The sequence below is a fragment of the Pseudonaja textilis genome, chromosome 5 (assembly GCF_049901715.1).
Source record: "Pseudonaja textilis isolate UNSWEBS1 chromosome 5, rPseTex1.2, whole genome shotgun sequence".
Lineage (NCBI taxonomy): Eukaryota > Metazoa > Chordata > Lepidosauria > Squamata > Elapidae > Pseudonaja > Pseudonaja textilis.
In genome coordinates, this window is record NC_141994.1 from 57,828,790 (window position 1) to 57,844,952 (window position 16,163).

At 36.9% G+C, this 16,163-nt stretch overlaps 1 protein-coding gene across 1 annotated transcript in view; it reads left to right on the plus strand.

Annotated features, from left to right (window-relative positions):
- The first annotated feature begins 410 nt into the window (after positions 1 to 410).
- Positions 411 to 16,163, plus strand: part of SLC13A4 (solute carrier family 13 member 4) — a 42,357-nt gene continuing 26,604 nt past the window's right edge. The window contains exons 1-2 of the mRNA XM_087934983.1: positions 411 to 642; positions 15,031 to 15,159. Of these exons, the coding sequence (XP_087791109.1) occupies positions 532 to 642; positions 15,031 to 15,159 (240 nt within the window). The 5' untranslated portion in view covers positions 411 to 531. The remainder of the gene's footprint in view (positions 643 to 15,030; positions 15,160 to 16,163) is intronic.

Consider the following 16,163-nt stretch of genomic DNA (forward strand, 5'->3'; position numbering starts at 1 on the left):
GGTAATCTTTGCAAGAATTGCTGTGAAATTCCTAGCAGTGGGGGTGAAAAAGAAAGTAAGAGGAAGCTAATCCCTAAGCAGTTAAGAAAGGAAAAATCACAAGAGAGCACAAAGGAGAAAGAGGAGGAAGTAAATCTGAAAAACTGTGAGTTTTCGTCAAAGTTTTAATTAGCACGGTGAAAATCCAGTTCGGACACACCTGGCAGTGTGTTACTGGGGAACAAAGTAGTTGTAGGTGCAATTTGCATTCCTTTCAAATAGTGATGGAATGTGAAAATACATTCTACGTCATGGAAGTATCCTTGAGATTTTCCTGATCACCAAAAAGCCAAAGAACACAATGTTCTTCAGGTACTTTCGGCGTCATGGTTGTGAAGAACCATTAGTCAGCCCTACCTAAAAATCATAGATCTCTTAATGCATTGAATGAGGCGTCTTTGAAGGAAGGAAATTCTCCAGTAGAAAAGAAGAAACCATTGACTGGAAGAGTCCATTTGGGAATATTCATCAGAAAATCAACAAGCTAACAATATGCAGTGTGAAATGACAGTAGCCAAGGAATTTTTCCAGGCCAGAAACCTACTACTGGTTGTTTTAATTCCACTTTTGCTGCTTCCATTGCCAGTCTTATGCCCAACAAGTGTAAGTATTTTAATATGTTCTTCATTGCAATTTTAATTGGGGACTGAGATGGACCACTGAAGACAGAGTAAATGAGCTATTGATCAATTAGGTTAAATGAATAATTAAATTTTAGCATACCTATATTCAATATAGACATGGGGAAAGGGACAACTTTCCTGGCTTGGAGCAGAAAAAAATAGTCTTTTTTTCAGGGAATGAGGAACATTCAAAATGTCCCTTTTAGCTCCCAAAGTGAGAAATGAACCACGTGAAATGATCCAATGGATAAAAATGTTCAGGAAGCAAAAGTAATTTAAATATAATTCCAAAAGTTATTCCAGGAATCAGGATTTGGGCACACATTCCCTTTTACTGTACTAACTACTTCAGTGGATGAAAAACCAAGGGGAATGTTATCTTGAATCCCGCAGACATGCTAGCTTGGGATGACAGGATTTGAATGTAAGATCTCATCTGTTTGAAGCTTATCAAAGAAAGATCCAACTTAGAAATAAGGACAGATTTCCTGGCAATGAGAACAATTAACCAGTTGAATGGCTTGCCTCCAGAAGTTGTGAGAATTTTGTCTGAAATTGTCTGTTTGAACAGGAGGTTGGACTAAAAGACCTCCAACTCTGCTATTCTGCTATCTTCAAAACCCTAGATTTGGAGAATCTGGTATGGGAGTAGAGGGACCCAAGGAGAAGCAGAGGTCTTCTTGAATGGTTTCTTCTCACACAGTGAAATGAAACTAGCAGCTCTAGGAAGGGAGGGTGTCTTTGGACACCATGACTGAGCTTTCTCCAACATTTGCCTTATTGCTTTCTAGCTTTTCAACCTGATTTAGCTATTCGATGTAGCAGCTAAATTGAAGATCAGTATCCAGAGGCTGTATAAAGCAGAGACAGAGACAAAAAGATAAAGGGTAAAAAGTGACAGATCTGGCATCTTCAGGGATACTACTGGCAATTATTTAAAAAAAATGAATTGAAGAGAAGAAAAAGTCCAAAAAGATACTTAGCACTGGTGGGTTACAAGCCACACTGTAAAGTCCCCTTAGCCAAGAAACCCTAAATATAAAGGTCCTGGGCACATTAATCTTCCAAGGTGTCCCCTGTATAGGCGAGCTCCGCGCTAAGGGAAAAAAAGCACACCGCAGCCAGGCATTTTAAGACCATCTTTGCTGACTACAGAGGTTCAGTGATGAAGATTGCATCCAACCTCTAGCCCTCCACCTTTTCAGTTGACTCAAACTTTTACTTTACTTTCCAATCTCCTTTAACCCAAAAAACTTCCTTTGAGAATAATGCACTTGCCAAAGCACCAGATGGGTTTCTCAACCTAGCTTTTACCCAATAGAGTCAAAATAGTTTAACCTAACCGTTTTTTAAAATATAATTACAAACAAAAGAAAAGAGAAGAGCAAAAGAAAAAGAAAAAGGAAGAAAAACATGGAGAAGGGACTTATAAGCTATAAAGTAGACAAAAGTTTACAAAATATATTAGAAACTAAAAAAACATTCCCATTATTTACTAGCAACATTAAATTGGAGCAATATATGAAGATAATATATCAGTTTAGCACTTTAAACAGCATTGTACAACTGAAGCCAACTAAAGTCAGTCAAAAGACAAGAATAGTCAGTCTATCAATAAAATTTAACAAGAATTTCTAACTCATCTAAGACAGTCTGTCTTAATTATATGACTAATCAGACAAAGCCTAGTGTGTTAAGAACTTATGTTAAAAGAAAGACAAACCTGAGATGCTAATTAACAGTATCCTCTTGACTATCAAGGTTATGGTGAATTAAACAAAGCAGAAGTCAGCTAAAACTGATTTAAACAAGGGAAGCAAAGAAAGATAATAAGATTCTTTCTCTGCTACAGATAAAGTAAGATATTGAAGACAGAATTAAGATGCAATGAACAGAAACTCACACAAACATTAACAATCAGCAAATAGTAAATTAATATAAAATGCTATTAAATGTCCGTAGCATTGCATATTTACCCTTAATTCTATTTGCTTAATCTATCTTTCAGCAAAAAGAAAAAGGAATCCTTTTCAACTGTAAATTATTTCAATGTTCCTTTGTTTTGAAAGCTGTTGAATTTTTGCTGATAAACACAGAATAGTTTATATTGCTGCAGACTTTTTTTTCTCAAATAATATCTTACCAGCTTGTCTCCAACTTTAATTCAAGGGCTTGGTGTTTCAGCTTTCAGCCCTTAATCAGCCTGAAAAATTAAAGTATTTTGCTAACCAATGTCTGAACTACAAGAGAATGTTCTGTAATATCTCAAGCTGCAACAGTGGAATAGATGTGAGGAATTCATGAAACTTTAGGTTCCAGAACTCTCAGTTCTTATGGCCAATGGTGAGGAATCTTGGGGGCTGTTGCCTGTCATGGTTGCTCTGACAATCAGGAATATTTGGTTGTACAGTATTATCTCAGCTTTACTATAGGACAGGGGTTTCCAACCTTGGCAACTTTAAGACTTGTGGCCTTCAACTCTGCTGGCTGAGAAACTCTGGGAATTGAAGTCCACAAGTCTTAAAGTTGCCAAGGTTGGAGACCCCTGCTATAGGGCAGAGAGAAATTCTTCAGCTTGTTTTCATTTCTACTTGTTTTCATTCACCTGAAGCTTTAGAAATCTTTCTGAGGAGAAAAAGCTTTCAGGTGTTAATGGGTGGAGATCTAGAAGATGTTTTGTTGTCAGATACCCAAGGCTTGTTCTGTCAGGAATAAGCTTTTCCAGAAGCATTTTAATTGTTAAAGGGAAGTTCTGCTTTTAAGAAATTATTAATGTGAACTAGCCCATCACTCATGAGGCCCAGTTCCCATCTCTCCCCACCAGTCAAGCCTCCAACCCAGAAAGGTTAGGGACTGCTGCTTTAGAATTAAGAATGAGGCATATATTTTAAATCAGAAATCCCATACCTTCAAATAGATTCCCCAAAATTGTGCAGGTATTTTCATCTAGTCCAGGGGTGTCCAACCTTGGCAACTTTAAGACTTGTGGACTTCAACTCCCAGAATTCCTCAGCCAGCAAAGCTGGCTGAGGAATTCTGGGAGTTGAAGTCCACAAGTCTTAAAGTTGCCAAGGTTGGACACCCCTGATCTAGTCTTTCCTGTCAATAAATTCCAGCTAAGTTTACTTTTAAAAGTAAATTAGTTAGGGAAAAAATAAATCTAATCTTCATTTCAAGTAAATGCTTAGGGATGTAAAAATATTCAGTTTAAATATTTGATTAATTGCTTTTCCAAATCTGAGGTAGAATGTAGTCTGGATTCCCAGAAGGGAGGGGCTGCATTCCAGATGGCAAAGAGGGACTGAAGCTTAAATAATTTGGTCAGGAGAAAGAGAATTAAGTAGGAGCCTCTCTAGCAATTCTCACTATATTATCTATGATGATGCAAATAGTTGCTTTTGTTTGGCAAGATTCTGTCTATAAATAAGGAAAAATAAAGGAAACTGGTCAGAAGTATTTCCACTTGTATTTCTTGCTTCTTCTGGCCTGAAAAATCTGACATTCTGGGAGGGGGAAAGCCAGCTGTCAATTTGGTGGCATAAAAACAGATGTCACTGAATTGATTTCATGATTTTGAATATGGCCAAAACTCACTTTTCTGGACTGAATCAATGATCCAAGTCAGATAAATTATATGGGGTTGAATCAGTTATTCAGTTTGTAAATCCAAATGGTACAGTAGATAATATGTCCAAACTGATTTTACTTCCCAATTGAATTAATTTGACTTCCCATATCAGATTTATGATTCCACAGATAAAATTGCATCTAAATCCACATTGGTCCCATAGATGCTACACATTTCTTTAAAATGTTTGATTTAATTGGCTGAACAGAAAATCAATTTAAAACTCCATTTACTTTTTGGAGGGATTTAAATTGCCAGGTCAGCTTGACTAATCTTATTAACCTTGAATTCTGTGTCAAAAATGAAAGGACAGCTAGTAATTAAACATCATATAGTAAAGCAAAACTACTGTACTCCACTCTTTATTTCTGGCAATTTTACATCAGATCAAGAGAAATTGAAAGAGATTCTAGCTGTGCCTGATCAAGACAGGTTGGTTTTTAAATACTTCGTAATTAAATGCCTTCATTATTCAACTGCCCTGCTTATTGACCATTAAATAACCCAACAGAAACCAATTACATTTTAACTGAGATTAATAAACTGGCAAAGGTGATTGATGGTTTTCTGTTTACCATTTTGCCACATGAAATTAGTCAGCATGCCACCTGGAACTACCAAGGTCACAAACAGAATGTGTACCAATGGATAAGGGGGGAAATGGGCTGTAGCCTCTTAGGAGCATCTGATCAAGTACCATGGTGCCTTCCAGGTGTGTTGCATAGCAGGGGCCATGTTTGCATAGGAATTTGATGCATCGCCATTCACATCTGGAAGGGTCCCAGACTGAGGGAGGGGGAATGATGGAGAATTTTGGGAAATGTAGTCTAACTCACTTTGAGGGCCAAGCATTGAGGAAGTCATATACAAATGTGTCATATCCTGATTGTGTACTTTAAATTTGGATTTGCTTCTTTATTTTATTCTGTTCTTTTTAATTGTTTATAAGCTACTTTTCTATCAAAATAGACCTTTGTTCACACATGATAAGCCATGATTAGCTCAACTATGGTTTCTTAACTGTGTCTGGTTTTACATGTGCCAGTAGGCCCTAATAAACCACTACAACCCATAATATGTTGTATGTGCTATACAACACATTAAACCAGCCAAGAAAACAACTTTAAGGTGACTGACAGTGGAAGCTGAACTGGTTGCTGTCTCTATGATGAATGTACAGCAGGAAACTTAGTTCACACCCCAATGCATTTTATAGTTGACTTTGACTGATATTGAACAGCTCTAAGCTAAGAAACCCTCCAGCAAAATTATTTGATGGATTGTTTGATTTTGTGCCATAAAGTCAGTATCAACTCTTCACAACCATCAGTATCTGTCCCCAATCTGGTCCTTCCTTATAACACTTCAGTCTTAGACTTATGGAGACAGAGAAATAGAACTCTGTTTCCCAACATCTACTTTATACTTTCTGTAGTAAAGAATAGCAAAATTCAACTTTTGTACAGTCTTTGTGTTCCTTTTTATAATTTCCTTCCACCTTGCAAGCCCATGCCCTATTACTGCTTTTGATGTAATAAATACTTATTGATAGTGTTTATTTCTATATTTGATTACATAGAGGAATACATAAAGATTTAATGGTACAAGGTAGCTTATAAATAGGCATAAATAAAGTTGGTTGCATTCTTAGCACATTTTTAATAGAATTCCAACCCCTTTTTCCTTTAATTTCAGGTTCCTTTTCCTTGGCTCCCTCCCCCCCATTTTTGGGGGGGCTTTCTAAACAGCCACTTTTGCATCTTAGCCTCTTCAACTCCACAGGCCCCATTGCTTTAGAAATCCTTCCAGCTTCAAGATTTTCTTGTGATGTAACATAAGGAGAATGGGCTGTTTGGATAATAAACACAACCCACAGCAGCAGGCTCAGATTTAGCCATGTGCTTTTCAGAAACATGCCTTCTATATTTATTAACTCTTAAAAATATCAAGTAAATGTTTGCAATAAATTATTTTGATGTCAAATCCTCTGGGTTTTGAGGATAATCTTTATTAGCAAATAATGTTTCAACCAGCATTCTGCATAAATAAATTTGCAAAGTGCTCATAACAATAAAGCCTTCTCAAAGGCTTTATTGATGACCAAGATTTGAGAGAGAGAGAGAGAGAGAGAGAGAGAGAGAGAGAGAGAGAGAGAGAGATATTGTGTGTGTGATTATAAGTACAAGATTTCAAAGATTCCAAAAGCATCTAGTTCTCTTTATCAAAAGGGCTAGAATTATAACTTCATCACCTAACAACAAATACTACGTTATATAAGCTTAATTACAGTTCTTTAGCAAAAGAATGAAGGAATGGATGGAAAATCTTAAAAACAAGAATCCAACGGAAATGCTAATGCTAGCATGTTGGGAAATACAAATGTCTGTTCTTCAGCAGATTCTGAAGGTCTCATGTATATTTTAATCTTGTCCTTTGAAATACATTAACATGTAAAATTTAAACAGAGGAAAGTGATATTCCAAAACTTTTTGATTTCTGTCTCTATGTAAACCAGACAAACCTGATTAATACTATAATCTCTTTTGACTTTTGCTGATATTGAACAATATAAGCTATGAGAAAATCCTGAGATGGATGGATGGATGCATGGATGCATGGATGGAAGGATAGATTTTATATATAAGAGTCAGTGTCAGCTCTTAGTAATCACATAAAGAAACCTTCTTCAGAAGGCTCTGTTTAATCCATCAGATCTTCTAAAAGTGCACCCATCACAATTGTAACTGAGTCCATTCACCTTGCTGCTGGGTATCCTCATCTTCTTTCTTTCCAACTTTCCCAGCTTCAAATTCTTCTCCAGAGAGCTAGATGTTCACATATTGTGAAATAGAATAATTTGAGTCTTGAATGAGAATTCTGGGTTGATTTGTTCAAAAATTCATCCCCCCCCCGCCTGTTTTCTTGGCTATCCTTGGTATTCTCAAGACCTTCTCCAGCATGAAAGTTCAGAAAGATCAACACCACTTTTATCCTGCTTCTTTGGAGACTAACTTTCACTTCCACAGGGAAAAAACATTGTCTGCATGATTCTGATCTTTGTAGCAGCTGAATATCTTTTCCAAGACTTGCATTGCTAATTTACAAAGTACTAGTCTGCAGCACATTTCTGAAGAAAATCCCAAGGCTTTAGGCTAACTTGGGATTTAAAAAGAACATTTGTACATAGTCACCAGGAGCTGAGCTCAGCTTGAAGGAATTTTCAGTGACCAATAGTTTAGCCATATAACTAAATTACATGACATGGTGTGACAGTTTAAGTACACTCTGAATTATTTTGTCCTTACTACTGCTTTCTTCTTTTCCTCTCCAACTCACACATGTTAAAAAATAAGGAACTGTTGAACTTCAGAATTTGCTTTCAAAAAATATCCCTTATGCTGGCATTTTAACAGTATGTTTCCTGTTATTCCCTGTTTATATTATATTTGTGTTTTGACTTCTCTGTAAGAGCTCAAGGTTGATTTCCACTTGCTTATGTTCACCCAAAAAATGACTCTCTGAATAAGAACAGGACAAAATATTATGACTAGTGGATTTCCTGTCTGAATAGAGTTTGATTCTATCTGCTAGGAACAAAAGCTCTCAAATATTAAATGTGCTTTAAATGGCTAAATTGTTAAAAAGTGCCACTAGAAAATGCCTAGGCAGCTTAATGCCCCTGAGATGTTTTAGTCTTCAAATCTAGTTAATCACAAGTATCCTGGTCATTGGCAATGGATTCCATTTATATATGCTCCAAATTTGCAGAGCTTGCCAGATTGCTTAACCCTCTTCAGTAAAGGAGAATATTTGAAACTCAGGGTTGAGATGAAGGATCCTTGGTGGTCTCTGAGCTTGATTGTTTCCTTGCAGGTGTTTCATTACCCAGACTAAGTAACATCAGCAGAGCTAGCAGTGCCATTACCTAGTTTGAAGAGTCTGCAAGAAAATAACCCTCTTCAGAAATGTAATCTCTAGAATGGGTGTTAAACCTATAATCTGATACCAGAATTGAAATGCAAAAGATAAATACAAAGCAAGCGGATTTCTGGGTTGGATGGTATAAAAACCATTGTAATACATACAAAATTGATGTAATAAAGTAGATATACTCTATTAGGTTCACACACTGAGTTTGCTTAACCATGATTAAACCACATGGCCTGGTTTATATAAATCAAGGAGAGAAGTAACCTAGAACTAAGGAGAAATTTCCTGACAGAACAATTAACCAGTGGAACAATTTGCCTCCAGAAGTTGTGAATGCTCCAACACTGGAAGTTTTAAAGAAGAGATTGGACAACCACTTGTCTGAAGTGGGGTTTCCTGCCTAAGCAGGGGGTTGGTCTAGAAGACCTTCAAGGCAGGGGTGGGATTCAAATTTTTTAACAACCGGTTCTGTGGGCATGGCTTAGGTGATGGACGTGGCTTGGTGGTCATGTGACTGGTGGACATGGCTTGATGGTCATGTTATTGGCTGGCCGTGGCCAACTCAATATCATTCACATTGAGGCACGCATCTCCTTGTCTGGCCTCTCATGACTGTGGGGATGTTGCAACAGTCGTAAGTGTGAAAAATGGTCATAAGTCACTTTTTCCAGTGCCACTGTAACTTTGAATGGTCACTCCACACAAGCAAAGTACCAGCGAAGGAGGGGAAAAAAACTCCAGAGAAGTTCCTGAGACAGGAAGTCTAGTCCTGCCAAGAATGTAATAAGGGTCAACGGAGAGGCAGTTTCTGTAAGCAACACCAGAATGTTTCCTTCCTGCCTTCCTTACAGGATTAGGCCAGTAATTTCTTCTAACAACCGGTTCTCCGAACTGCTTAGAATATTAACAACCGGTTCTAGCCAATAGGTGCGAACTGGTAAAATCCCACCCCTGATTCCATTCTATTCTATTCTATTCTTCTCTTCTCTTTTCTTCTCTTCTCTTCTATTCTTTCTTCTACTCTATTCTATATAGAATCGTAATGTGTGACAAATGTTCATATGGCAGACAATAAGGGAATTTCTCAGTAAAACATGCCTCATTAGCAGAACTGCAAAAAGACATTCATAACATTTTGTAAAATTATGTATTTCTCATCTTTGGGTAGGAAGGGATCTAAGCATTTTTCATTCTACTTTTCAAAAACCTGAATTATGGGAAGAGTTCTTGTAGATGGGTAAGAATTCCCCAACTGGATATACTGAAGGTATGGTGGTTGGTACCTTATAACCTCCCCCCCACTTTTTTTTTCTTTTACTGGGGAATCAATGAGGTCTAGCTCTTAGGTTTAAACTAGCTTTCCTATCAACTTGTAACATATGGTTTACTAGCTTTCATTCACACAAACTTTAAACTGTTTGGCTTAACATGTTGAGTAAAGCCGTTCTTTTCCTATGTGTAATTTGAACACAGATGCAGTTTGAAGGGCCACAAATTATATGAAAATAATCTGGTGCTTGTGGGTTTTGAATATAATGGTTATAATTACTGTTATATAATTGTTATAATCACTATGAATCTCATCACAATAAAGTGAGTCACTCCTTTCATTATTATAGTCAATGAAGTAACTCAGGAAGAAAAATCTGGGAGTCACAAAGTTCTAATCAATAGTTCTGTGCTTGCAATATACTAGGAATAAATCCAATTAAGTGTAGGAGATTTTTTTTTTCTTATTTAATAATGCATAGAATTGCAGACGTACTTTCTTGGAAGTAATAGTATGCACATATTGAATCTAGAATTACTTTAAACTGGGAAAACTATTCGTTAAACTATTTGAGAAAAGAATGAGTTAGCATTTAAAAGTGTGAGATATTCTTTCATTCCTTTTCCCCTTCCTTATTCCTTTTCCTTATTCCTTTCCCCCTTTCAGTTAGAATCTGGGTCATAGCCTGATCAAAAGCAGGGTAGAAATAAGTTATTTCCAGCTATCTTCTGATAACTAGGTGATTTATTTAGCTAGCTATATAAAGTAGGCCAATCAGGCTTGCTTAAGGCAAAACGCACCCCTTTTGCGATTTCCAAATTGAATTTTTTGACCCTGCTGGTATTCAGGTCTTCTGGGTAGCACAAGCCTTTTATTTAATTGTCCACCCTACAAAAATCTGAAGATATCCATCTCCAGTTCAGCTCCACTTTTGTTTTAAAGGTCTGTTGAGCCCTTAGCCACCCCTGCATTTTGAACCTCTTTCCTTTTATAAAATCTTTGCCTTCTTCAATTGAGATATGTTGAACTAAGTTTCCATCATCCCCTTAGCATGGCTGGCAATATGTCTGTCGAAGGTATGGACATTGTACTGCAACTGGGTACCATGGCATGAGAGACTCTTTTTCTCGTGTATTTTTCTCTTGAAATTCAGTCTGTTAACTTTGCTGGCCATCATGATCACCTTCACCAATTCTGGTCATTGTCATCATGTTTTAAAGATCTGAAGATTCTACCTGAGTGAGTTCCAACTTGGATAAAGGCTTAGAAGAGATTCTGAAAGAAATAAGAAAACTTTTAATTAAAGCAAGGAACATTTGTAAAATTCATCAAGGAAGGATTCCACAATAAAAGGTGGAAAAAAATGTGGAGGTTCCTGCTAAAGTGCCAAATATAAGTGCTTCTCAAAAAAGCAAACAATTTCAGTAAGGTCAGGTTGGTCTCTCCAAGAAAGATTATTACCACTTGAACAACATAACTTGAAGCTAAAGTCCTTGGTATTAAGCAGAAGTTGATTAAAAGGTTACTATGAGATTTCTCTATCCACCTAAGAGTTGATTATGATCTCCTGCATTTCTCGGGATTATCTTCCTTCTGCTTCCCTGTATTTTTATGTTGCTGTAATAGAAGATAACATTCAGCTAAATAGTTTTACAAACTGATTTCTCCCAGGAGACAGGAAAGTTGAACACAAGCTTTCTTTGCAGAAAGTCTCAGATTTAATTCCTTTGCTTTTTAAGAGTTATGTTTTAACTCTATATATTAACCTTTTTAAAATTAGTTTGTTGCCTAAATCAAATGAAAAGGTTGTCCCTACAGTGAGCTTCCATTCATATTCACAAACAGTCCAATTAGTTTCATTTTGATATCTGTTTCTGTTGTGTTTGAGGTCCATACAATAGACAATTGGAAGAAGTATGAACAGCTCTTTGTACTCAATATACAGCTCTTTCAATAGCATTCACTTTCTCCTTTTCCCAGCCTGTCCTCTGCTATCTTCTCACTCTGTTTAATGTCAGGGCCAAGTTAGATACGACTGGGTAAGGAGAACCAATGGCTTGATTTCATTTCATGCAACTTCATACATCCAGTGACAATCAAAGCTCTTGATTTACCGGATGTTCCTTTCCACTTATAACAATGGAATGGTCTATGCTTTTCATGCAGAATTAAATGAACATGTGTTGTATTATTTTATTTAATTTATTTTGATTTGTCAATCGCTTACAAGATAATAGGTATAAGTATATACATAGTTATGGATACATGAAATGGGTACATATAAGAAAAATAGAAGAAACAATAGGACAGGGACGGGAGGCATGTTGGTGCGCTTATGCATGCCTCCTACAGACCTCTTAAGAAAGGGGTGAGGTCGACAGTAGACAGTCTAAGGTTAAAGTTTTGGGGGTTTGGGGAAGAAACCACAGAGTCAGGTAGAGTATTCCAGACATTGACCACTCTGTTGCTGAAATCATATTTCCTGCAATCAAGTTTGGTGCAGTTAACCTTGAGTTTGTATCTATTGTGTGCTCCTGTGTTGTTATGGCTGAAGCTGAAGTATTCAGCCATTGCAATGTATGATTTTATATACCATACTTAGATCAGACTGAAGACGGCATAATTTAAGGTTTTCTAGGTCTAGAATTTCAAGTCTGGTGGCATAAGGTATTCTACAATGAATAGAGGAGTGGAGAACTCTTCTTGTGAAATATTTCTGGACTTTCTCAACTGTGCTAATATCAGATACGTAATATGGGTTCCAGACTGATGAGCTGTATTCGAGTATTGGTCTAGCAAATGTTTTGTATACTCTAGTTAGTAGTGTAATATTACCAGAGAAAAAGCTATGTAGGATTAGGTTAACAACTCTTAATGCCTTTTTGTATGTTTGCATCTTAGAGATGTAGTTTGGGACCACAAGAGCTTGTCTCTTTACAACTCATACTTAAGCGGCTTTGTTTCTTAATACTGATTTTATCAAGCTAAGAGAAGATGGCATACATAGTGATACCAAAGCATACTCCAAAGAGATTTTCAATGGATTGGATGTTTGAAAGAATTACCACATGGAATTCTGGGAATTGAAGTCCACAGATCTTAAAGTTGCCAAGGTTGAGAAACATAGTTTTAAAGCAACTCAGAGTGACTTAGACTGCTTTTGCACCAAGCAGTTTATGCCAGGATTTTCAGTCCAGGGAGAAACAAGAGTTGGAGTAGATTAATAATAACAGTAGAGCCTCACTTTCTGATGTAGATGCTCACTTAGCAGAAGTCATCTTGTGGCGGATGAGTAACTATGTTGGATGCCATCAAGAAATAAAATGGGGGGAGAGAGTGGACATTTCAAGATTTTTGACTGACTCGCCCATTTCTGAAATATGAAAATAAAATAGTCTTTTTGTAATCTTCTTATTGTTCACTGCTTTGTAAGAGCTGTAGTCACACTGATAGAAAGATCTGCAGCATTCATTCCGTCAAATCCAGATTTAGCATGCAGCTGCCACTTGGCTAAGTCTAGCTGTGGAAAGAGTATTCTTGAATGACTAATAGTATTGGCATTGTGAGAGTGTGCTTGTATCTGTGTGAATTATGGTGAAAAAAAGTGTGGTTGTTCCATAAGTGCTATGCTGTAACACATAAAAGCTAGTTGGAGTTTCAATTGCACCATCGCGATCTTGATTTCTTTTTACCATTTTCTTGCCTCAGTGTAAATAAAGATAATGAACCTCTGGGATGCACTATATTTTGTACTATATATATTAGTACATTAAGATTTATTCAAGGTGTAGAGATATCCTACTTTACAACAGCATACAGCCCTGAATAGGAAAAGACTGCAGAACAGTGTGTGAAAAGATATAATATATGCAACATAGTTCAAACTGGCTGATAAAGTAAGATTTACAGAGTGGAGCTGAGAAACGAGTCAATTCATGAAAAACTGGAATTTGTTCCTAAGCTCTAACGGGCAGTGTTATCTGGAACAAGTTTGATTTTGTGACTCTTGAGGAAATGGGTAAGGTCTTCCAGTTGGTGATCTTAGTCATTTGTCTATTAGGTTCAGGTTCTTCTTGCATGATTAAAGCCACCCAGGAAGTGTCCTATGTTGGATCCATACAGTATATTTACTTCTTGGTGTGGGTGATGGTGCTTTCAGTCTTAACTTGCCTCTAGTTAGTCCTAACTTACTCAACCTAACCATCCTGGACAATTTCTGTCCCATCTCCAAATTCCCCTTTCTAGAGAAGGTACTGGTAGGATGGTTGTGCTTCCTTGGAGGAAACCAAATATCAGTATCATTTCAGGGTTCATTTTGGAGAGACCATTGGTTTATTTATTAATTAAATCTGTATACCATCCATTTCCCCACCAAGTTACTCTGGGCATCTTACAGTACCATAAACAAGAAATTAAAATAATTACAGGATTAAAGCATTAAAAATTAACAGAATAAGAAAATAATAGAGTTGGAAGGGATCTTGAAGATCTTCTAGACCAACCCCCCACCCACCACAACTTCTGGAGGCAAGCTGTTCCACTGGTTAATTGTTCTCACTGTTAGGAAAATCAAATGTTATCTGATTTTTTTTGTTTATAAACAGATGTTGTGTTAGGAAACTCATCAAATGTTAAGTGTTTAAACATTAAAATGGTTGCATTAATTAATAACCTGTGGCAGAGCTGAGATTAAGTGATGAGTTCATCTTGATGTTCTTTGATCTCTCAGCCAGTTTCAATATTTTTGATCACAGCAGCCTTTTGGACCAGCTTCAGCAGTTGTGAATGGGAGGCACTATTTTGTGGTAATTATTATCCTCCTTTCCCTGGGCAAGTTTTAATTGCAGTTGACAGGGGGAAATGTTATACCCAGAGCCCAACAGTGTGGAGTGTTACAGGCTTAAAACTCTTGTTTAACATCTATAGGAAACCACTGGGTGATGTCATCTATAAGTTTGGGGGCAAATCTCATCAGTGTACATTGAGTGTCTTGAATACAACCAATCTGCACAACTTGAAGAAGCAATTCATAAGCTATAACATCATTGTTAGCAGGAAGGTTAACATCATTGCCCAGATGATCATTAGTTGCCCTCTCCCCTCTTCAGAAGAGCTTTATAGCTCCCGCTGCCTTAAGAAAGTTCAAAATATTCTTAAAGATCCATCTCATCCTGGGCACTCTTTTTTTTTTTTAGAACTATTACCATCTGGCAGATGGTGCAGGGTAATAAAAACAAGGACAAATAGGCTGAAAAACAGCTTCTATCCCAGAGGAGTAGCTCTATTGAATTCTACTGTATAGTGTAATACTAATGTGGTATCACAAGTTTTCAATTCAATTGTATAGAATGTGAAGGATGTGTGTTTGTGTTTTATTTTTTATAGTTATTAATGTACACTGAAGATGGTATTTATACAAGGTACAATGATAATAAGTAAACTAAATGACTTTAGACATCTCAGTTGAATCATTTCATCAGCCAGTAGTTGCAGCTCAGAAGGTTCACATGACCCTAATTATTCCTGTATGTCTTCCCCAGGAAGCCTCGTGTGCCTATGTGCTGATCGTCACAGCAATCTATTGGGTATCTGAAGCAGTGCCCCTTGGAGCAGCAGCCCTCATTCCTGCTTTCCTCTATCCACTGTTTGGTGTCATGAAATCTAGCGAGGTCAGAATTGTGTATTTTTCCTTCCTTTGTTCCAATGGTAACATCAAGGATCCAAGAATCACACTTGACTCTTGGACCACCATGTCATTTTCTTAGCAATTGAAGCTTGCCACACTTTCCTTTGGGACTTCCTAGTCTGGTCCCAGTTATTTGTCCCACTTAACTGTAAACCAGGTCTGACCCTGCTTAGCTTTCTGGAATCAGCAACAGTTGGCTAAGATAATTCACTCCAGTAGATACATCCTTTCATGAATTTATAGTTCATGATTGGTGGCCAACTTTGAACTTTAAAAATACATAACCAACTTACTATCTGCTGAGATACCCTTATTTCAATCCTTTTTAAAACACAGGCAATGTTTCTTAGGGTTTGTTTGCTATAAAATGCAATAAAGAATGCTTTAACCAATACTGTTTAGGGGCAAGCTCTTTATTCCATTTTATTCTGTTAGGCTTTAAAACCTACAGGTATCTGATTTAATAGAGGACTCACTGACACATCTATTTGTGAAAACTTTGAAGTGAGGTTATTTGCATTTCAGCCCTCATAATTTTGGATAATGGCATGCAGATTTTTAAAAAACAAATCATATCTGCCTATATGGCAAATAAATGTTCATTGCACAATTAATAACTAGCTCATTTTAATATTCCTAAACATGACCATTGCAGAATCTCAAAACAGTGACATAACCATGTGAATCCATTGCAAATATGTCCTTCTATGTCCATGAATACCTGCAGAGTGGGAAAAAAAACTCACCTGATAAACACTGGATCTCCTGCAATGGGAGATGTATGTTAAATCCATGTCTGCCATACCTTGTTCAACCTCCCAGGTTTACCTGATAAACTTGCATTATTCTCAAGTGCAAATATTGGTATACTTATATGGTTTAAGTTAGCATCCTGTTGATGCAAAGAAAGCAGTGACGGACAGAATAATGAATAATCAGAGAACCATGTCTTCTGTGTCTCCAAAGATATCACAATTTTAGATGTTG